This window comes from Camelina sativa, chromosome 18, assembly GCF_030686135.1.
Source record: "Camelina sativa cultivar CO46 ecotype springtype chromosome 18, ASM3068613v1".
Classification (NCBI taxonomy): Eukaryota; Viridiplantae; Streptophyta; class Magnoliopsida; order Brassicales; family Brassicaceae; genus Camelina; species Camelina sativa.
In genome coordinates, this window is record NC_141897.1 from 11,938,252 (window position 1) to 11,959,871 (window position 21,620).

The following is a 21,620-nucleotide window of genomic DNA, read 5'->3' on the forward strand; positions in this document are numbered from 1 at the left end:
GAAGAGGTATAAAATTTTTCTTTTAATACGAAACAATTAATTTTAGATTATAGGTAGACAAAAAAAAATCTACTTGTAATAAAGTTGTGTTACATAGGATATCTTTCTTTTATTAGAAAAAAAAATGAACGTCCAAATCAGCCTTAATGCATGAACATTATCAAAAAAAAAAAAACTTTAATGTATTCAAGATACATGTGAAAATTGTTTTCCATTTATACGTGAACTACCACCTAATGGTTTGACAGGTGAAAAAGTATAGTCCAAAAACTGTTAGAAGATGATTATTATATTAAACATATGTGAGAATTATAATATCAAAACGATAAAATATGATAAACAATTTAAGCTAACAAATTTAGTTTTTTTTAAATATATATATATATATTAACAAACTAAGTTTGTAACCACAAAAACCATGAAATCTCAAAATCCAGTAATGTAATTAAACCAAGATCATATTGATACAATTACTTAAAACATATAATCAAATCTATGTGATAATTACTAAGATTTGGTATATGATAAGCAAGTCAAAGATTTGAACAAAAAAAAGTAATTCAAAGATTCGTTTTTGTGATTATTTTCTTCTTCGATAGATTTTTGTAATTAGTTTCTTTATTAGACAATGAATATGGTTTATTGACTTGTGAATTAATCATGCATGAACTAAGAGATAATTCTGGAAAAAAATGTTTCATATATATAATAATTATGTTAAAATTTACAATAATCATTGTGAAGACATTTACAATATATTTATTTCATAAACTAACATTTTGAGTGTTAGGACGATGTTAAAACGAATGAGTAACAACAGCCAGCAATTATTAGTCTGAAGCATAAAAAGAAAATCGCCGTCTGTGGGGATCGAACCCACGGCCACGTGGTTAAAAGCCACGCGCTCTACCACTGAGCTAAGACGGCTGATGTTCGTTACTGTTAATAATAATTATATAATGAAGTTTTATTTTATTCATACTTCACACAATCTTAATACTATTAAAAAAGAAGTACAAAATAGAAAATATCCAAAATATTGTTAGTATTTACGAAATTTGCCACTCAATTTTGACAAAAGGAATCATTTAATTGAAATCGAGAAGGTTAGTGTAGGAATATCAAATTTTCAATTAAATCAACCAGATAATCATAATTAGATCCGCATGTTTTTGTGTTGGGTCTTTAATTGGATCTATGGTTATTCGGTTTGGTTTGTAACATCATTCGGTTTAACTCAATTTGGTGGTGAAAGATTTGATCAATATATAACTGGAACCAGTGTTCAAATATTTGGCCAAATCCATAGCGCTAATTCAATCTATAATTGGAACCAATGATCTTTTTGGTCAGTTGCGTGCTAATTCGGTGTTACCCAACTGGATTATACCATTTATTAGATACAATAATCGTTTGAATGATGATAAATAAAAAGAGAAAAATGAAATTGCAGAAAATTGAGAGAGGGTCGGGAGGAAGAGAAAGATATAAAGGGGAGAGAAAAAAAAATTATTATAATTAATAAAAAAAAAATATTTACCAGCTGTTGTGATGGAGAATATTAGAAAATTTTAAAAAGGGAAATCGAAAGCGGGTTAGTTAAATAATAGTTGCCAAGTGACACAGTTAGCTAAATCGCCTAACGAAATTAAAGAACCAAATTGAAATAAAGGAGACCTACCCAAGTAGAAATTAGAAATGAACAATTGTATAATTACAAAAAAATAAATTATTTTGTTTGTATAATATTTTTAGGTTTATTTACAAATAGAATACAGAGATAAATATACTTTTTGTCTTGCAAAATTATTTCAACTCATTCTTTAAATTAGTTTCAAAAAATAGATTTCAAATAAATCTAAAATAAATTATAGTCCCATAATTAAAAATCTCAAAAAAATTAAAGTAATTTAAAATATTGGGGGGGGGGGGGGCATGTAATAGAGTAGGTTATAAATATTGGGGGGGATTCATGAAATAAATCCTGAAGTTCACACTTATTTACATGCATGCAATTGGCAATAAATATTTTTAATTTTAATTTATTAAATGAAATTTAAAACCAAGATTTTGTGCAAAAAAAATTCCTAAAATATCTCCTTAATCAATCAACGACTAATTACAATATCTCGTTAAATATTGTTTTGTACAATTCTTAAGTATTTCCTAAAATATCTCTTTAATTCATTACAATATTAAATGCTAACAATAAAAATGTATGTGCAATCCCAAATTAATCTTTACGTCAATACATATTTGTCCATTATATCTGCAAAAAAAAGAAAGAAATAAAAAAGAATTGTAATATTTAATAACTTATTTCTGAATCATATGTAAACAATTCTAAAATAAGATATTTTGAAGATAATGTATACTTGATTAGCAAGATTTTTAGTACTATTTTTTTTTGCATTTTTGTTATTTAGATTTTGAAAAACGTGCATGTTGTACATTAGTCATATATATAGTTAATCTATTAAAAACTATTTTTTTATTTTACTTTCAAAAATATAATTTTGCGGTTGGTTAAAACCTACTTAAGAATTAAGACATGTTTAGTTGCTTGCTACGAAATCTGTCCTGAAAAGCCTTCAATGTAAATTGGTAGATTCAATCATTCTCTTTGAAAATTGAGGATCTACGAAATCTGTTCTACCAAATTCACTTTCAGATTACGTCTATCATTCGTGATTTTAGCAAAATTTGGTTTATGATCTGTGTTTGTGTCTAGCTTCCAGTCACTTCCCAGGGTGATTTATCAAATGAAAATAACAAATTTTGTTGTCTCCTTTGCTTCTACAAGGTTCATCAAGAGAATCAAGATTGTTCTTCTTGTCTCACTCTCTATGTTAAAAGGTTACAACCGTTTAATCTCAAAACTCTCAACTACTTTTTGTCTCTCGAGATACAGATGAGAAAAAAAAGAGTCAAATGCAGCATCTTTCTGACACCATCCCAGATGTATCATCATGCACCTAAAGCTCGAAGCTGGACTATCCACGTTTAGATCCCAAAGCAAGAAGTATCTTCTTCCTAGGTCCCTGAAAAAGAACACACCATTGTAAAGACTAAAGATTACAGAGAAGATGAATCGAATCATGTTGATGACTAATGATAGATGCATTATCTTATTATGACTGGAACTAAACTGAGGCAATGATTATTCTATGGTATACAGTTAACAAGCCATGATAAAGATAAATCATGTGGAAGCTTATCAAGGATTTTTACCATTGGTATGAGCAGAGCTTTGAGGTCATCATCTGTCATATGCATTAGAGCATCCATATCAACCTGGAATAAGATGGAAATCAATAAGACTCCTTGTAATACATCTATAGATGGCATCAATAAGAGAACTCACAAATTAATCTAAACAGTAAGTAAATACATTCACATACTTCTTCCACTTGAAATGAGGTGGAATATTTCTCGAGACCCAATGATTCCAGGAAGCTATCAACCGATGCATCATTCTGAACCAAAAACATAACAAACTGAGAGCTAGTTCTTGAAAAACATCCCTTAAGTCGCAAAGCAAAGCTATACGGTATAATAATACTTTTAAGGAACTAAATTTGGAGAGGATGAAGTATTATATAACCTGCTGTGATTTCTTCTTGGTTGCTCCGTTCGGAGCCGTTCTAGTCTCAGATTTGGTTGCACCTGAAACCTTACTTATGACAGGTCTAGCAGCCTGCCTTCTAGATTGTGGATTCACAGTCCCAGAGAGCTTATTCCGTAGATCCCCAACGCTCAAACTAAAAGCTCGTCCACCACTTTGCAAGCCATGATGTTTCTTTCGAAGCTTCAAACGGAGATCTTTAGGGTCAATTCTGCGATCTTAGCAAGATCAATGCAACAGAGTCAACAAACAACCAAAACAGATATAATATATCAATGATCAAAAAAAAACTTTAACTTTAAGCAAGCAAAGACAAGTGAGCAGCTTAACAACATACTTGAAAGCTGAGGCTCGTCGTAGCCTTCGAAAAGATCATGCTCCCACTTATCATCATCCGCCCTTCCTCTGAAACAAACAACATTCATCAGACTTTGTTTCCAACTAATACAGAAGGAGACATCATCATCCCAATTCCCAAATCACCTAAACATACAGAGCTAAAATCTATGAACCGTTTGAATTTGTTTAAGGATTAGCAACGCAACTTGACTTAATGAGCAAAATCAAAGAACCAAAACCCAAAGAGGAGATTCAAAAGAAGCAAGTTAAGATTTTTACTAAAGGGAGAGTGAGAGATTAATAGAACGAACCTCTTCCTCGTGACTTGTGTGACGCGAGAAGAGATGTGAGCGGAACCGCCATTGAGACGGTTCTTTAACGTTTTGCTGATTCCAGTATCAGCTTCCACTCGATCACAGTACATATCGAACAGGAGGAAAAAAAAAAAAAAAAAAAACAATGGATTCCAACCTAAACCCTAAATCAGGAAAATCAAAGTGAATCAAGAGTGAGAAGAACGAAATAGAACTTCAGCATCAAGTTACAAAACCCTAATTCTGAATCCGGAAATTACAAGACACAAGAGGTGAAATCTCGAACTCGAACGGACCAAAAAAAAAAAAAAAAAACGATGTGTGTTGTTTAGTTCGACGCAGGGTTTCACAATTTGCAGTGTATCAGACACAACCGGGGCGATTCGGGTCTACCCATTAAATACAATCTGGTCAAATCGGGTGAGTCCCGGGTCAGATAGTTAATAATAATTTTTTTTTCCACAATTTTTTTTATAATAGTTTGCATTTTCTTAAATACTCACTCTATCTCTTAAAAATCAATGTAGAGGGCTTTTTAACACAAATTAAGAATCAATGATTATTAACTTTAATACATTATTATTTTTTTCTAAAAAAGTATTGTGTAATTATAAACCAATGGCAATTCAGTTTTTAAATTTTCTTAATGATTATTTCTTAAAGTTTACAAAAATTTAATATTAATTAATTAAAAGTTGTAGAAAATCAATCTTTGTAGAATATGAAAAAAATCACAAAACATCAATTTTTAAGGAACATAATGAGTAGTACGTATTAGATTAATCACCAAAAATAATATTAAGAATATCGAAAATAAAATAAAACAAGATAATAAAGAGCAAAATGTTAAATTCAGATCGACTTAAGAAATGCACAAAAGCGTCATTTTGACACATTTCACACAAATTAAGAAAATAATGAATTATACATGTTTGCCCCTATTTAATAATTGTTTAATAAATTAAATTCAATAAGATGAGCTTTGGGTTTAGGGGTAAATTAAGAAATTTAGCATAAAATACATTAAAATGCATTAAAAGTTTCTCTAAAATGATACTCTTTGTTAAACAGAAACAGTATGAAACTTGAAAAGCTTACCTTGTGTTCACCAATATATAATTATTTACCAAATATCATAAAATTTATTGTTTATATAAAACTTTCTCTTAACTATTTCTCTAAAGTTATACATACAAATGGTTATAACAATAAAAACTTCAGAGAATTACATTTAATGATTTTGTAAATATTTTTTTTATGAAAACTGTTGATGGCTCTAATGAGAAGTAAAGTTATAAATACAATGTCATTAGTGGTTTTTAGGAAGTTTAATTGGGATAAATACAATGTCATATTTCCCCCTCAATTGTTTCTGTGTAATATCTTCTTCTTCTCTTCATGAGTTTAATTCGATGATGCATCTCTCTGCTCTGCTCTTGATACTAAGAGCAATCCCATTGCACAATCTCTTGGGATGTCTCTGATTTTTTTAGTAATAGAAACAAAAAAAAAAAGAAAAGTTTTAATTCTAATTTTTGAGAGATTTGTGTCTCTGCAGTGATCCTTTGAGAGTAGCAGAGACCCGACATGTGTATAATTTGTATTGGTTGAGTTTTGTTTTTTTGTTTTTTATTATTCAGTTTTATCTTCTCTTCGTTTTCTTTCTTTCTCTCGACAATATCGAAACGAGAGAAACACAAAAGAACATCACGACAATAGCTCTCGCATCGTCCTCTTCTTCTTCCGATCGATTCGATCTCGCCTCGTCGTCCTCTAAACCGATCTCGCCTCGTCGCCTTTAGAAGACGAAACCCTCGAAGAAATCGAAGAGACACGCGGCCGAAGAGGAGGAGGAGGAGCAGTCTCCTAAGAAAGCGAAGGAGAGCAAGAAGAAGAAACACAAGAGATCGATATCATCAGATGAATCCGAAGAAGAGGAGGAGCAATCATCTCCTAAGAAATCGAAGGAGAGCAAGAAGAAGAAACACAAGAGATTGATATCATTTGATGAATCCGAAGAAGAAGAAGAAGAAGAGCCAGAGACTACTCATCAAATCGTCGATACGAAGCCTGTTGTTACAACAAAGAAGGAGTCGGATTCGGATTTTTAGAAGGTTTTGAGCTCCCCTCTGCTTCCAGATCTGCTTCTGCAGTCTCTCTCTCTCTCAGGTTCCATTTCCTCCTCTTCTCTTCTTCTCCCGTATAGTATACAAAAGGGTCTTTTCTATTAGAATCTAACTGTTTTGTCTTTTGGGGTTTTATCAAAGCACTTAGCTTTAAAAAAGCGAAATGGTCAAAAATTGATGTCATCAAAATCAATTCTTTTCTGAGTAGGATTAGATTAGCCATACAAGCGAAATGGTTCCAACTTTGTTAATCTGTTCTCTATTCACTATGCTTTATACTCTTGATCCAGGTTTAGCTTGATTAGAACTTGTGAATGCTATAGCCACTCATGAATGTGAGCAACTGTAACCTTGGCTTCTATGGTTTCTCCAATGTAGGCAAGAAGTGGAACGACAGCAATCAGTCCAAGGCACAAGTGGAAGCGGGTATGCTGCACAAGCACGAGGCAACGATGAGAAGGGAAAGAGCATTAGCTTATGCATTCACACATCAGGTTTGATCATAACCGACTCATATATTGGATTTGGTTTAATGCTTATGACCATAGTCTTGTTTTTTTAAAGTAGAATCCGATTGATTTATTGCTTGGTAGTTAAGCATTTAGTAAATGTTTGGTAGTTGTAACACTTAAACACTAAAAACATTTGTAGAAATAAAAAAGGTAGTCTTTTAGAATAAAAACAGTTGTAACACTTAAACTAGAAGGGAGTCTTGTTTGTAGAATTAAAAGGTCTCTCTAGAGCATGCTTGGAGGCTTCTTCGTCATGAGCAGAAGTGGTGTTCTTCGAATGCTTTGAGAGGACCTGAAAACACCAAACGAACAAAGGTTGATGTTAGTGGCACATATTCCTCCAGTTCAAATACAACTTCTCGTCTCGAGGAAGAAGCTATTGAACGCCCTCCAGGTGTTAAGGCATCCAAAAGGAAAACAAAAAACAATGGTGGTGGTATAGAAACTGAGGGTAATTCTCTACAAAAGTTAGAGAAGGCGTGGGAGATCAGAGAGAGAGAAATAGCTGCGAGAGAACGAATTTCCAAGCAACGACTTCTAGCGAGTCTAGTCAACAAAACTGATCTGTCCGAGGCTGAAATCAATCTGAGAAAGAAGCTAATTGATGAGATGTTAGGATAGTTTGAGTCTTGTATCAATGTTAAGTGGTTATGTTCTGTTATCAATGCTAAGTTGTTCTGTTCTTGTTTCGTTTTGACGGGATGTCTAGTGGTTCCGTTCTTGTTTTGTTTTAATCAATGTTAAGTGGTTATGTTCTGTTATCAATGCTAAGTTGTTCTGTTCTTGTTTCGTTTTAATCAATGTTAAGTGGTTATGTTCTGTTATCAATGCTAAGTTGTTCTGTTCTTGTTTCGTTCTAACCAATGTTAAGTGGTTATGTTCTGTTGTTTGTTGATAGGTTCTTATCTCATGTGTTGGTTCTGATCTCACGTCGGCACAAGAGAACAACAAGTTTCTGGTCTTGGTTCTGATCTTCCCGTGACTTTCTCCTTGTGATCTCAAGTCGGCACAAGAGAACAAAAAGTCTCTGGTCTTGGTTTTTTGTGTTTTTCTTTCACCACAACAAGAGAACAACGCACGTGAACAACAAGAGAACAACGCCCGTGAACAACAAGAGAACAACACCCGTGAACTTTTTTGTGTTTTTCTTTCCCCACTTGATGTTCAGAAAACTTGTATATATAGCAAACTTGTATATCGGCTACTTCCCAACTCTCTTGTAAACTCATATTCCTTGTGTTTTATTCACTCTTAAAAAATCTCTCATCCCAACTTTCTCTTAAAAAATCTCTCATTTCTTATTATCATGTCTTCCCCAGATTTAGATGATGAATATGATGAATTTTTTGATGAACATTTTGGCAATCTATTCCAAGATTGCCTAGATGATTATGGCAATGATCAACAACCAACTACTTCAAGGCGGCCAAGAGTTTATATTGATAGACAACACGAAGAAGGGCATATTCAATTATGGAATGATTATTTCAGCAAAAATGCTACGTTCTCTGCTGGTAGTTTCCGTCGTCGTTTTCGAATGAACAAATCATTGTTCATTCGTATTGTTGAAGCACTATCCAATGAAGTATCATATTTCCAACAAAGAAGAGATGCTACGGGAAGGTTGGGTCTGTCTGGATTACAAAAGTGTACAGCAGCCATTCGTATTTTGGCATATGGGTGTGCATCTGATGCGGTTGACGAGTACCTCCGCCTCGCAGATAGAACCGCAATGCAATGCTTGGAAAATTTTGTGGAGGGAATTATATATTTGTTTCAAGATACGTACCTAAGAAGACCTACATCAGAGGATCTCCAACGATTACTCAATTTAGGAGAGGACCGCGGATTTCCCGGGATGATCGGAAGCATTGATTGTATGCATTGAGAATGGAAGAATTGTCCAACAGCTTGGAAAGGACAGTATTCTCGTGGATCTGGAAAACCTACAATCGTTTTAGAGGCTGTGGCATCGCAAGATCTCTGGATTTGGCATGCATTTTTTGGTCCTCCAGGTACTTTAAATGATATCAATGTTCTTGACCGTTCACTAGTTTTTTATGACATCTTAGAAAGTCGAGCTCCGAGAGTAGATTACTATGTCAACGGACGACATTACAATATGGCTTACTACCTCACTGATGGTATATATCCGAGATGGGCAACATTCATCCAATCAATTTCACTTTCACAAGACCCGAAAGCATCATTATTTGCAAGGTGTCAAGAAGCTGCCCGAAAAGATGTCGAACGTGCTTTTGGAATCTTGCAAGCTCGTTTTGCGATTGTTAAAAATCCTGCACTTTTTTTGGATAAGGCAAAAATAGGAAAGATAATGCGAGCATGTATCATATTGCACAATATGATAGTAGAAGATGAACGAGATGGATACAGCCTGTACAATACAGCAGAATTCCATCAACGAGAAGGAAGCCGGACTTCACGTGTCGATTTAACATATTCTACAGATAGGATTAACAACCTCGACGAAGTGATTGGTGCTTGGAATCAAGTTCGTGATACAACGCAACATCGACGGCTTAAAGCTGATTTGGTTGAACATATCTGGCAAAAATTTGGCACAACTCGATATTAGACCGATGCTAATTATGTTATTCATAATGCTTTCATATGTTTCTATCATTATATGTTTTTTTTTAAATTGTATTCAGTTTTAAATTTGTGGTTTTTTTAGAATTGTAATATATGTTTTAAAGTTTTTAATGTAATATATTTGTTTTTTTTAGTAAATGTATTCTACTACTAGTTTTTATTTTCTTAATATTGCATAAATTATATAACTAACATGACATTATAAAATATACTTTAAACATTTTTTTAATAAAAAAAGTTAGACACCCAAAGATGACTAATGGGAGGACAAAAGTTAAAAGGAAGGATGTGAAGAAATTTGTATTATCTTTAGTATTATTAAAAGATATAGACACTCAAATGAGTATGTGTATTGGGTTTGGTCTAACAACGGTTTTCATCAGGATTAAATTGGAACAACCTTTACCCTGTTCATGGACCTATAGAATATGATTGAGCCAGCCGCTCATCCATCTCCACCTGCTCAAGCCACTCATCCGGATAATTCAAAACCGGTAAGACTTGGGACCAATTAGTATTCCGTGCTGATTAATGATATTTCTTGTTGATTAACTCTTTTATAGACTAAACTAGAAATTAGTTAGTAAACTGAGTTGTTAACAAATGGCCTTGTTTTTTTTTACTAGCTTTAAAGTTGGTTTTGGTTTTTGTTTGGGGAAAATTGGTTAGTAAACTGAGTTGTGAATGAAATTTAACTCGGTTTAGCTATTTTGTCATGTACATGTCTGTTAAGTCGTATGTTTGATTCTACCAATCTTTAAAAGACAATGTTTTATTTGACATCAATTTAATATATCATGTATTTTTGTTCCAATCAAAAAGGTATTGGGTATTAAACGTCCAAATAAAAATAAGTTAGAGTTTTTTTTGGAAATTTTCCCTTTTTGTTTGTTTGGGTTAAAAAAAATTATCATTCAAGACTTTAAATTTTTTGATTCTTTAGAATTTAAGAAAACTAAATTTGATTGATTTTTCTCCAAGTTTCAAATAGAATTTAACATAAAAATATGGATTATGTTCGAATGAGATCATAAAAGGTAGGAATTACTTCTTCAAGTTTTTTTTTAATTTTCGATTAAATTCCTTACAAAATGACATTATTATCAAAACCATATAATATTAAATAACACTGTCATTTTAATAAAATTTAAAAATCAGTCAATTGAATAATACTGTAATTTATTAGAATCTTCAAAATACAAAATTGTATAACACTAGATTTGTATATTTTTTTGATTTTTTCATATTCTATTAGATTCTTCCGTTCAATTTTTTTTTTGTCAAAATACTTGATTTCATTCACTTAATTTCAAATACCAAGAAGGGATACAGAGATCCAAAGTACACAACATAAGCAAACAGAGGCATTCCCCAATGCCAAACAAAGATAAATAAACATAGATTACATCGACCATTAATCCAAGAGAGCTTTGAGTCACCTGCTAGGAAGCAAATAGCACATGAGAGATCAAGTATGTCGATAACTTTTCCAAGAGGAGCTCATTGGAAGGTGAAGTGGTCCCTGTCAAACAATGACTAGGAGACGTTGAAATTGTCGTCATGGCTAAGCGTCTCACCAGCGTGAGGGGAGCTACTTGAGGTTGTACAAGGGCCATAACAGGGAACTTCATATGTTTGGGAGAAAAAGAACTCATCAAAGAAGCTATTAGAGGGATGCGCCAAGGATAAGTGACAGACCGTAACATAACATGTGGAGTCTCTCTCACATAAGAGCCATGGCTATGGAGATTAAGGCTTCCACACAAAGTTTGTAGCCGGAAAGACACAGACAATTGATATATCAAATATAATGGCGAATGGTGAGAGTTGGTTGCTAAAGGTAATAGGAGGACAAAGCAAATAAGATTGATGACATTTGGGTGATGGCTGAAGTCGCAAGCTAGTATTGACAAAGGGTGACTATTAGCTAAGGATCTACCAGAGATATAGTCAAGCTGTTGACAATAGGATTTCAGAACTGAATCGCTACATAACTTCATAGCCAAGGGAGCAAATATTATTACCACATACATAGCAGAGGGGTCTGACTAACTGATTGAACAAACCTAGCAGTCTAAACGGTGTATTCCTCGAGAGGAGTCTTCGGCCTAAGAGGATACACTCGGGATACAGACCTTGATACGATACAGATTCTTCCGTTCAATAAACCCCTAAAAACAACGAGTTTGATGTTTTAGTGGAATGCCTTTATTTTCAACGAAATAATACTTAACTTTTTCTTTTTTTTTTTGCTTTTTTTTTTTAATTTTATTTTAGACACTATAAAACCAAAACTCTAAAAACTAACAACCAGTTAAAAATCTGGTCATTCATAGCCTTAGTTATTGGTGCTATTTTGCATTTGACTACAAGATACTTGAACTGTATTTCAAAAAAAAAAACATTTATATATTTGAGTTTAACCTTTCTACATACAATTATTTGTCACAGTTTTCTTGAGATTGGAAAACTCTTTGATTTAAGTAGATTATGATTGAGACGACCAAAAAAAAAAAGTAGATTACGATTTACGACTGATCACAGCAAAAACATAATCTTTGAAAACAGTTTTATTGATGAACCTTACTAGAAGAAAAATAAGGTCCTTGTTCTTGTTTGATAGTTAACCTTACAAAAACTAAGTTTGTTAGTTCCCAATGTAATGAAGAGTATTTTACAAATTTGTTTCTCGAAATCTTAAATACTCTTTGGAGGTGCAAGAAAATTTAAGCATTGAGCTAATTTTATTACTAAGAAGAAAATAGATCTTGTCGATTCAGTTCGGCTTTGGCCATCTTTGTTCAAGTCCTAGGACCCTTCTCTCTTCCTTGTAATTCATTCTGTTTTCAGCCAAGTCACGGCTCGTTTATTAAAAGAGATTCTTCGTATTAGCCTTAAAGACCACCCTCAACTTATTTGCTACATTCATACATCAACACTTGTGGTTTCGTTTTAATGATCTTAAACATTCTCTCATCTCCTCTGCTTTTGAGACTAGGCTTGACCTCAACATTGATATCTACTGTTAGAATATTCTTCAAGGGAAATATCCACGCTGCAGGGCCATCGTGAATCCCTTATCTTGGACTTCGAGCTCTTTCGCAATCCACGATTAACCTCAACTACTTCAGTTTCTTTACAAAGATGGTCCCACAAAACAACAGAACATTGATCTGATCTGATATAATATTAAAACAGAGAAGGAACTAAACTATCAACAGTTGCTGCTGCCATATTCTAAAGATCTCAAGTATTTCTTGAACTCCCAGTGATGAAAGAAGACACAAATGGTTTTAATGGTCATTGTGTAGTATGTTGCAGCATTTAAAATTGATTAGATTCTTTATCTACTACTGTAACACATACAACATCTTTCTATTGTTACTTCCGTTTCCCCAATGTTTGCAACACTTTTATTCTATTCAAAACTTGTAACTGAAGCAACAGCGTTTTTATTTCTTTCTTGCATGTAACAATGAACCATTTATTGATATATATATATATATGTGGATTTAGAAATCTGAATCTGGGTATTATTACATAAATACTCAAACTCTAAATATTATAGAAGACGATGGACCAAAACCACTTTCTTGATACAACATTGCGTCAATTTCATCTCCATCCTTAAGCTCCAGCTAACCAAAAAAAAACACAGTGAAAAAAACGAATCAATTACAACTGACATACGGATCTTATATATTATAAGAAACTCAAATGATAATACATACGTCATCCGGAGTATGGTACTCCCGAATTCTCGAGCCATCCAATAGAAAGCGAAATGTGTTCCACTCGACACCTCTCATATCGCTGTAATATTGCATCAACTTAATCAACTTAGTCTTCCTTCTCACCTTGAACACTCTAACCTCTTCCTCGTCCTATATCCAAACATGCTATTAGTTAGGTTAATGTAGAAGTAGAATATGTATAGCAACAATCAAATCTTACATGAAATCTTACCTGACCCTTCACGTTCAAAGTAACATGAGCTGACTCCGATGCAACATTACGCTTTGCCCCTTCCTTCTTCACCTTCCTCCTTTCATAAACTTTGGTCGTCGTTGACATTTTCTCTAATCAAATCTTTCAATTTCTCAAGAAGTGAAAACATAAAAATGAACCATTGTATATATATAATTTTTTTTTTTACAAGAACCATTGTATATATATACATGAAGTTTTGGTAAAAAAATGATCATGGAAAATGAACATTGGGAATAGCAATATTATGAATTAGTCATACATTGTTTACCGATGAGTGTATTTCTATCATTAAATGAATTATGGAATAGTGTCTCTTCTCTTTTCATCTTCCATTCAAAAAAAAAAAATGAAAATAAGAGACACTACTCCACAATTCAATTAATTGTGGAAATATATTCATCAGAGACACTACTCCACAATTCAATTAATTGTAGAAATATATTCATCAGTAAAAAAAGGTATGACTGATTCATAACATTGTTATTTCCAATGTTAATTTTCGACTATATCATTCTTTTAACCAAAACTTCATTAACTAACTATTTAGGATGAATGCCCAAATTAATACCTTCAAAGCACATTGAGTGATTATAAATAGGGAGTAGAGATGTTAAGTGTTAACAAGTAAAACCTCCTCCCTATTTATACCTACCCCATTTATGTGTAAATTCATTAACCCCATTTAAGGTCTTTGACCCATTTAATATTTCCTTTTGTTATAAACTGTAGATTATGTAGTATCATATAAGTTATAACCAATAAATATTTATTTGATTATCTAATATGTATTGAGTATTAGTAAATTTTTAATAAACTTAACTGACATATTTTTAATAAATTTTTAATAATTTTTAATATGTATTGAGTATTAGTAAATTTCCTTTTCCTGTGTTTTGTCCTCACTTGCACAGTTCCGACAATCACTTCCCGAAAGGTCACCCATCCTGAGACTACTACAGCTCAAGCACGCTTAACTCTGGAGTTCTTTCAAGACTCTTGACCGAAAAGATAAGTGCACTTTGGTGACATAGGTGACCAAATCAATTCTTTTTAAACCTCTCCGCATGTCCCTGAAACCGAGATGTCACAATTCACCCCACTAACAGAATCGCAACGTCCTCGTTACGCACCAAGACCGTCACCCCTGACAGTGTGAGCGCACTCGACTCCACACTCGTCTGGGTTTGGCTCTAATACCACTTGTAACGGCCCGACCGTCACCTCTCAGTGGTCCCCATGTCCAATCCTAGTCCATGGGCCTCATGTCCTCTCACTAGGCCCGTGAGCCCATCAATATCCGACGGCCGATTTGCCGGGAGGTTTGAAAGACTTGTTACTGTCCCTACATAATCACCACATGATCTTTCCCTGTGTTTTGTCATCACTCGTACAGTTCCGACAATCACTTCCCGGAAGGTCACCCATCCTGAGATTACTCCAACTCAATCACGCTTAGGTTTGGAGTTCTCTCATGACCCTTGACCAAAAAGATAAGTGCATTTTGGTGACATAGGTGTCCAAATCAATTCTTTAAACTTCTCCGCATGTCTGTGAAACCGGTGAGGTTTTTTTGGCGTTGTTCATTTTTGGCTATATTGATCTGGATACACTTTTTGTCCTTAATAGTAGCCAACATAACACTTTTTGAGATTTAACTTGCAAAATATACACTTTGATATTTGTCTTATATTATGTGTTATAGATGGAACATAAGAATTCATGAAGATAAACTTTATTGTTCACGGTCTTCAGCTTCCGTGGAGAGAAGACCGAAGAAGGGATTGGTAATTGCAGCGTTCAGTTGAAATGCTGCGTCTCGAAGCCGGTTGATGTCTACATCACGATACGGTAGAGAAAAGAACTCAGATCCATCCTGTCTCTTGAATCCACAAAGCTCCAAGAACTCAATACCTTCGCTATATCTCCCAACTCTCTCATGGAACAAGTTGTTCGTGAGACGGATTCTTCTATATTTTTCTTCACCTGGCTTATTAGCTGCGTTCCTCACAACTGTCATAAGCGTTTCAAATGTCTTCCTCGTGATTCTTGGATCTTCATCCTATGACAACAAACAAACAAGATTTCATTAGCTTCCTAGTTTTTTTTTTTTTTTTTTTTTTTTTTAAAAAAAACGTTTCTTACTTTGTGGTTTCGTCTTAATGACCTTAAGCATTCCCTCATCTCCTCTGCTTTCGAGGCTGGGCTTGGCGGCGACATTACTACCCTCTGTAGTTGTAATGTTGTTGTAAAAGTTACGGCCCATTAATTCTTCGTAGTTTTAAGGGTAACAAAAAATAATAGATGATGAAGCTTTGTACCTTAGTATTAAGTGGAGAAACATGAGTTGATGATGTCGAAGCAGATTCTGTTTCAGTTGGTAATCCAAGCCTCCGCTTTCTCTTCAGCTATACACAAACATTTAGTCCCAAAATATTTTGGTAGAGATCATCAGTTTTCAATTTGAGTGTACAATAAGATATCAAGATTCATCACCTTGTCTTCATTAACTTTAACCATAATTTTCTCCCTTGCTTTTTTCTCCTCATCTTTCTCAGCTTTCCTGATCAAAGCTATATTCCTGTTTTTTTTAAAATTTCCAACATTGTTTTATTTAATTCAAAGGGACAATGTGAGAAACAAACTCTCTTCCTCATACCGTCTTCTTTCGTTTTCTTCCGCAATTCTCTTTGTTTCCATCATCTCTTTCCCTGCTCTTATCCTTTCCTGGAGGAGAGTTAGAGCTATAAGTCTTCTTCATGAGGATAGTGTATGATGCAAGCTAATTCCTTCATACCTTTTCTCTTTCTCTTTCACGTTTAGTGTCTTCTTCTTCTCTTAGTTTATGAGCTTGTTCCCTAAGAATATATAAACAATGAAGTCATTTGTCCTTATAAAGAATAAAGTTAAAGAAATATGCATATATGTTCAAATGAGAGACTTACTTACATTAGTTCTTTAGCTCTTGCCTGAGAAGTTTCTGTAGTATCATCATATGGATTTGGTGACTCAATCTCAATGTTAAATTCCATCTACAAGAATGTACACCTTTTTCAAAAGTTTCGTATGGAATCTATGAAAAAAAGAAAAGAAGATGAATATAATTATACATACCAAAGGCATTTTTTCAAACTGTGAATCATTCTCATGGTCTATGATCCAGTTCACAGCTTCTTCAAGACTAGAGTTACCTAAAGATGAATAGAGAGACAAAATATGGGTGATCCATGACATGATTCTAGGAATGTTTTGAAGAGGTTTTTACAACATATACCAGAGTGATGCAGAGCCCAGGCTGCTCGAGCCATCGAGAATCCCATATCTTCCAGCTCCTTCAGCAATCCACGATTAACCTCAACTGCATCAGTTTCTGTTTTACCAACAAGAACATCAAGAACAGCTTACAAAAACAAAGATGGTCCAACAAAAAAAACAGAACAATGATCGATCTTATATTATTGAAACAAAGAAGATACTATATTATCACCAATATGTGATGCCATATTTCAAAGATATCAAGTATTTCTTGATGTGAAAGCAGACGATGCAAGAATGGTTTTAATGGTGTGTTGCAATATTGAAAATTGGTTAGATTCTTTAACTAATTATGTGACTCTTTTGTTACTTCCGTTTTCTCAAAGTTTGCAACTCTTTTATTCTATTCAAAACTTGTAAAAGAAGCAACAAAGCTTTTGTTCCTTTCTTGCATGTAACATTGAACCATATACTGTGTATATGTGAATTTAAAAATCTAAATATGTGTATTATTACATTCACACCATACACACTCAACCTCTAAACAAACAACAATGAAAAAAGTAAAAGATAATTTTTGACTGACTTATCTTAACATATTGTAAGGATCTTTAAGTTTGAATGATAAATGTATTTAACTCATCAGGTGTATGATACTCTCGAATGTAGAACTGCAGTTGACCGCTTCTTTGATATAAAAATCATTTCCACGTGAGTTCTAACTCTCTTATTAGTTATTATACAGTTTTAATTATTATATTAGAAGTAAAAAGAAGAACTAAATTACTTCAATGTTTAAATTTGAAAATTATTTATTTCTTTTGTTATTATTCTGAAGATGAGGTGAGGTGACTAAGGAATCCTCCTTATTCAGATGGTGAGATGTTCCAGCTGCACTAGGAATTCCTCCTTATGTTCCTAGTGTTCCTCAGTTTCCCCCACCTTCTCCAACAAAGGTTCCTCCCATGGAATAAATATCCAGATATGGTGGATATATGGATCCGTCTAAGGGCTACCATGGAGGATTTGTTGCAGTCGATGAACCAAATGTTTGTTCAAAATGCGGCGTTCCAGCAAACTGATCAAAGGTCAATTAAAACGTAATGTGTTCTCTACGACAATCAAATGATATATCGTTGTAACACTTTAGGATTGTACCCACATATACTAAGCAATCCATTATGAGATAATGAAGAATAAGTAAAGCTAATACAAAGAGACGTTGTAAATTATTGTGACTAACAAAGACCGTAAATGGATGCAAGTAATTGTATTTAGTAAGTAAAAGACATTAGGAACCAGGAATTGTCAGTGAATTATGATAACAAATGCATACATTAGCAGAGAATGTGTTAAACATCGTTCTCGAACTCAAATCATGAATGTAAAGCTAATTAATTCTTGCAGCGTTAACAATCTACGTAATGGATATTTCTAGACCCTAAACTGATCTCGTTTGAATTCAGCAAATTAACTAAGCATTAACAAGTTCAAGTTTGATTTTTTCAAAAAGAGCCTTACCTTAAAGTCTTGGTTGTTAAGGATCATGTTACTCACCTATGTTCATTTCAAGAAACTCAACAACATTGTTGATGTCTAGATTAATCAATTTAAGTTTTTTTTTTCAAACTGACATTTCTGGTTCGAAACACCAAAAGAAAACCCGAAATTGACAATTTAATTTCCGCATTAGTTACGAGTTAATTGCCTAGTTTCCTTTCATATCACATGTAAAAGATATAAAATTAATTAATTTAAATTTCACAAGTTATACCTTAAAGTACAAGAATCTTGCATCCACCCAAAGGCTGATCTAGAAACTAATTTTAGCTCAAGCAAAAATATTGAACTATAGCAAAATATTAAATAGTTATAAAATAAAATTCCCCGACCAAAAATGTTAGAAAACATATCATGAAATATGAACTTCCACTGAAACCAAAATAAAATAAAAGTGAAAAGAATTTTTTCCATATTTTTATCAATTTATAGCTCATCAGGATGATAAAAGAAAAAAAAAAATCAAAAATATGAAACATCTTACTTACATAAAAAAAATAAAAGAAAGAGAAATTTTAAAAAATTAATGTATTTTCAATTTTTTTTTATCTATATTTTTAAAATTAGAATTGGTGAACTAAAGTTTATATTCATATTATATCCTTAGTTTTGTGATTGGGGACATTTTTCTAAAATAGAACTCATATTTCGAATTAAAAACTATGGGTTTGAAGTCAAAACCCTCTAATCTTGAAAGAGACTTTCTTTAGGTTTATTCCCAAATCATATAAATACACTCTTTCTTCCTCGTATTCTCCGTCATGATAAAATCTTCTTCTTTTATATCTACAAGCGGAGGTATTCTTCTACCTCGTTTCCTCCGACGGAATAGTTCTTATTAGTCGTTAATTTCCTTCTTCACTACCTAAACAATTGATTCTTCTTTCTTTTTCTTTTTCACTTTGTTATTATCCTCATCTTCTCACTGTTAAGGTACTAGCTCACTCTCTCTAATTCCCTATTGTGGATAATATATTTACATTAATAATAATGCTATAAGTGATTATTCATTGAAACTTTGTGATGTGAGTATTCGCAATTCATCTTCTTAGTTAATTATTCTAAAACATCTTTTGTAAACTCTTTTTCTCTGGATTGAGCTACCAATCTTGGAGTTATTTTCTAATTAATGTTCGGTTAACAATCAAAAATTAACCAAGATATCTTCTTCGCTAATTTATTTCGACTAAAAGTGAGTTAGATTTCTTCTTTAATATACTTGTTTGCGTTGTGCACTTATATTAGTTTGGGTTAAAACTCTCTATTTCGCTGATTTAATTTTGATGATTTGGATTTTGAGTTGTATTACACGATTGGAGACTTGGAGTTAAAAATATGATTAATTTTGTATGTAAGATGCAATATTGACCCTGCTTGGAGACTTGTTATGTTACGTTCGTTTGACAATTTTTTTTTTGATTTAGAATTTATTAACTTATCAAATTATATGGATCTACACTATCATTTTTAAGAAATGAATTAACAGAATTTAAAAAATAATAAATTACTTAATAATTTACTTATTTTTCTATCAAAATGAATAGTTTAGATACATTTACAAAAAACTAAACTCGTTATGAACAGAGAACCATAAATTGGTTGAAGTATTTAATCTTAAAATTACCTAATCTTTGAAACAATGTTTTGAAACTCGGATCGGACCGGCCGGTCGAACCGGTTTAACCGTGAACCGGAAGGTATTCCGGTCCGGATTACACTTCAAACCCAGACAATAAATTAACCGGAGAAAACCGGGAAAACTCAGCTAACTGGTGGTTGACCCGGCGGTTGGCACATTGTTTGAGTTAAAACCAATGACTAATTGGTAATTCTTAATCTTTGACTAATGACTAATCCAGCTCTCGGTTTGAGTTATATAGTGAAGCAATCACGTACTTCTTCCACAATACAATTGATGTGGGACAAAATGAATGTAGTTTTTTTTCTATTTCTTCCGTCACCATTTTTTTAATTTGTTCATTTAACATTTTTTATTATTAGGAATTTAAGATCATAAGGTTTAGAAATTTATAATTAATATTCAAAGATTAATTTACTATGATAAGATATGAAAACTTTTGTTTTGATATTCATAAAACCAAGATATAATACATATATATATATTTTTATATATGATTACATATAATGAAATTGAGTGAATTATTGACCCGCGGTTGGACCGGGTCGACCCGATGACCCGGTGATCCAGAAGGTGTTCCGGTTTATTTTCCGGGTCGGGTTTAAAAACATTGCTTTAAAATAAAGGGTAACATAACTCTAATGAAGAATAACATGCAAAACCAACCTCACATTAATTCCTTTTATAAGGTAGAGGAGAATCTGGAGAAAGTGAATTCTCGGTTTAGATGATCGATTTTCTTATTGGTTTAGACCGGTATGTCGGGGTGCCAATTCCCGCACCAACAGACGGCAACTGCAGCAACAACAATGAAGGAGGAGTACCCGATCACGAAGAGAACAAAATCGTACTCCAAGTAAGATTTAATTGTCAGGTTAGCAAAATAAGAAACTGTTTTAGTGTTGTTTATTTTCAAGGGTACAAGAATTTTTGATATTATGAGACTGAAAGTAGTAAAATCTCAGGATGATAGTGTGAGACACTTCAAGATGAAAAGAACCATGAGGTTTAAAAAACTCATGAAAAGCTACTGTGAGCTTCAAAATCTTGATTTCTACAACATCGTCTTCTTCTGCTATGCTCGTCGTCTCAATCCTGAACAAACACCTGATGAGGTAATTTGATGTGAATGTTGTTTTCATGTTTCTTGGTCTAAAGATAAAATCATGATTTTTTTTTTTTTTTTATTTTGTCGTCTAGATAAAATCATGATTTGTGACCTATAATGTGATCTAATCGTTTGATATACTGATGCAGCTTGATATGGAAGATGGAGATGAAATCGAAGCATTTATTGGTTGGCCGATGTAGCGAGGACTTGATTCGTAACATTATTGTTACCATCATATGTGAATGTGTTTTATTTCTATTACTAGTTTTGTATGGATCGTTGGTGGTTGAACTCATAATTGATCATGTGTTTTTTGTGTCAGTTGATCATTGACATAGTGGTATCTGTGGAGTTTGGGAAGAGAATTTAGACGAAGATTATTGTCTTTCCAAGAGATCTTTTTGATGATCATAAGGTTGTTATGTAGTATGTTATGCATGATCTAATCTAAGCGCACTTATCTTAGCAAGACTGAATATTATACATGATAATAACATAATTCTTTTCAGTTTGATGTGTGTAAAATATAATTGATATTT

The 21,620-nt window shown here is 33.0% G+C and overlaps 4 protein-coding genes, 1 long non-coding RNA gene, 1 other non-coding gene and 1 pseudogene across 13 annotated transcripts; 3 read left to right on the top strand and 4 right to left on the bottom strand.

The window, feature by feature from the left end:
* Positions 1-855: 855 nt before the first annotated feature.
* On the bottom strand, positions 856-927 carry TRNAK-UUU (transfer RNA lysine (anticodon UUU)). Its single transcript has one exon. It is a non-coding gene; the product is annotated as a tRNA-Lys (tRNA).
* A 1,827-nt stretch (positions 928-2,754) lies between these two features.
* On the bottom strand, positions 2,755-4,763 carry LOC104760849 (uncharacterized). The gene is made up of 6 exons (XM_010483822.2): positions 4,276-4,763; positions 3,963-4,030; positions 3,605-3,843; positions 3,402-3,476; positions 3,232-3,294; positions 2,755-3,041 (listed from the first exon to the last, which is right to left on the bottom strand). Exons 1-6 carry the CDS (start codon positions 4,386-4,388, stop codon positions 2,994-2,996), a joined length of 606 nt encoding a protein of 201 aa, XP_010482124.1. The 5' UTR covers positions 4,389-4,763; the 3' UTR covers positions 2,755-2,993.
* Positions 4,764-5,589: 826 nt separating this feature from the next.
* On the top strand, positions 5,590-8,175 carry LOC147922791 (uncharacterized). 3 transcript variants are annotated; one of them, XR_015589502.1, is made up of 3 exons: positions 5,590-6,447; positions 6,783-6,898; positions 7,815-8,175. It is a non-coding gene; the product is annotated as an uncharacterized LOC147922791 (long non-coding RNA). The 3 variants fall into 3 exon arrangements; XR_015589503.1 differs by lacking the exon at positions 7,815-8,175 and adding an exon at positions 7,127-7,740; XR_015589501.1 differs by lacking the exon at positions 7,815-8,175 and having other exon boundaries at positions 6,783-7,740.
* A 47-nt stretch (positions 8,176-8,222) lies between these two features.
* LOC147922792 (uncharacterized) lies at positions 8,223-9,512 on the top strand (annotated as a pseudogene).
* Positions 9,513-13,077: 3,565 nt separating this feature from the next.
* Positions 13,078-13,603, bottom strand: LOC104760850 (putative small ubiquitin-related modifier 4). The gene is made up of 3 exons (XM_010483823.1): positions 13,496-13,603; positions 13,261-13,413; positions 13,078-13,167 (listed from the first exon to the last, which is right to left on the bottom strand). Exons 1-3 carry the CDS (start codon positions 13,601-13,603, stop codon positions 13,078-13,080), a joined length of 351 nt encoding a protein of 116 aa, XP_010482125.1.
* A 1,539-nt stretch (positions 13,604-15,142) lies between these two features.
* LOC104760851 (uncharacterized) lies at positions 15,143-17,233 on the bottom strand. Of its 5 annotated transcripts, none has more exons than XR_015588467.1 (10): positions 17,004-17,145; positions 16,791-16,886; positions 16,631-16,707; positions 16,466-16,548; positions 16,314-16,374; positions 16,176-16,243; positions 16,013-16,089; positions 15,838-15,924; positions 15,662-15,745; positions 15,143-15,578 (listed from the first exon to the last, which is right to left on the bottom strand). XR_015588467.1 is itself a non-coding variant. In XM_010483825.2 (10 exons), the coding sequence occupies exons 1-10, from the start codon at positions 17,017-17,019 to the stop codon at positions 15,252-15,254; spliced, it is 984 nt and encodes a 327-aa protein (XP_010482127.1). In that variant the 5' UTR covers positions 17,020-17,233; the 3' UTR covers positions 15,143-15,251. The 5 variants fall into 5 exon arrangements, 4 of the variants coding, with proteins under 4 accessions (XP_010482127.1, XP_010482129.1, XP_087354259.1 ...); XM_010483825.2 differs by having other exon boundaries at positions 16,013-16,097; positions 17,004-17,233; XM_010483827.2 differs by having other exon boundaries at positions 16,013-16,079.
* Positions 17,234-19,089: 1,856 nt separating this feature from the next.
* Positions 19,090-21,492, top strand: LOC104760852 (small ubiquitin-related modifier 1-like). Of its 2 annotated transcripts, none has more exons than XM_010483829.3 (4): positions 19,090-19,264; positions 20,660-20,844; positions 20,936-21,085; positions 21,228-21,492. In XM_010483829.3, exons 2-4 carry the CDS (start codon positions 20,698-20,700, stop codon positions 21,279-21,281), a joined length of 351 nt encoding a protein of 116 aa, XP_010482131.1. In that variant the 5' UTR covers positions 19,090-19,264; positions 20,660-20,697; the 3' UTR covers positions 21,282-21,492. The 2 variants fall into 2 exon arrangements, with proteins under 2 accessions (XP_010482131.1, XP_010482132.1); XM_010483830.3 differs by having other exon boundaries at positions 19,135-19,264; positions 20,660-20,826.
* The last annotated feature ends 128 nt before the right edge of the window (positions 21,493-21,620 follow it).

Bases quoted from the DNA above. Each gene is read 5' to 3' on its own strand.
- LOC104760851 (XM_010483825.2), bottom strand. The intron at 16,098-16,175 runs GTATGAGGAAGA...TAAAAAAAACAG, and splicing joins GAAGAAAACGAAAGAAGACG to GAATATAGCTTTGATCAGGA. The intron at 15,746-15,837 runs GTACAAAGCTTC...TTACAACTACAG, and splicing joins TTTCTCCACTTAATACTAAG to AGGGTAGTAATGTCGCCGCC.
- LOC104760849 (XM_010483822.2), bottom strand. From the start codon at position 4,388: ATGTACTGTGATCGAGTGGAAGCTGATACTGGAATCAGCAAAACGTTA. The intron at 4,031-4,275 runs GTTCGTTCTATT...TGTTTGTTTCAG, and splicing joins ACACAAGTCACGAGGAAGAG to AGGAAGGGCGGATGATGATA. The intron at 3,844-3,962 runs GTATGTTGTTAA...GATCTTGCTAAG, and splicing joins CGACGAGCCTCAGCTTTCAA to ATCGCAGAATTGACCCTAAA.
- LOC104760852 (XM_010483829.3), top strand. From the start codon at position 20,698: ATGATCGATTTTCTTATTGGTTTAGACCGGTATGTCGGGGTGCCAATT. The intron at 20,845-20,935 runs GTTAGCAAAATA...GTAAAATCTCAG, and splicing joins AAGTAAGATTTAATTGTCAG to GATGATAGTGTGAGACACTT. The intron at 21,086-21,227 runs GTAATTTGATGT...ATACTGATGCAG, and splicing joins CTGAACAAACACCTGATGAG to CTTGATATGGAAGATGGAGA.
- LOC104760850 (XM_010483823.1), bottom strand. From the start codon at position 13,603: ATGTCAACGACGACCAAAGTTTATGAAAGGAGGAAGGTGAAGAAGGAA. The intron at 13,414-13,495 runs GTAAGATTTCAT...GTTTGGATATAG, and splicing joins CTTTGAACGTGAAGGGTCAG to GACGAGGAAGAGGTTAGAGT. The intron at 13,168-13,260 runs GTATGTATTATC...TTTTTTGGTTAG, and splicing joins AGTACCATACTCCGGATGAC to CTGGAGCTTAAGGATGGAGA.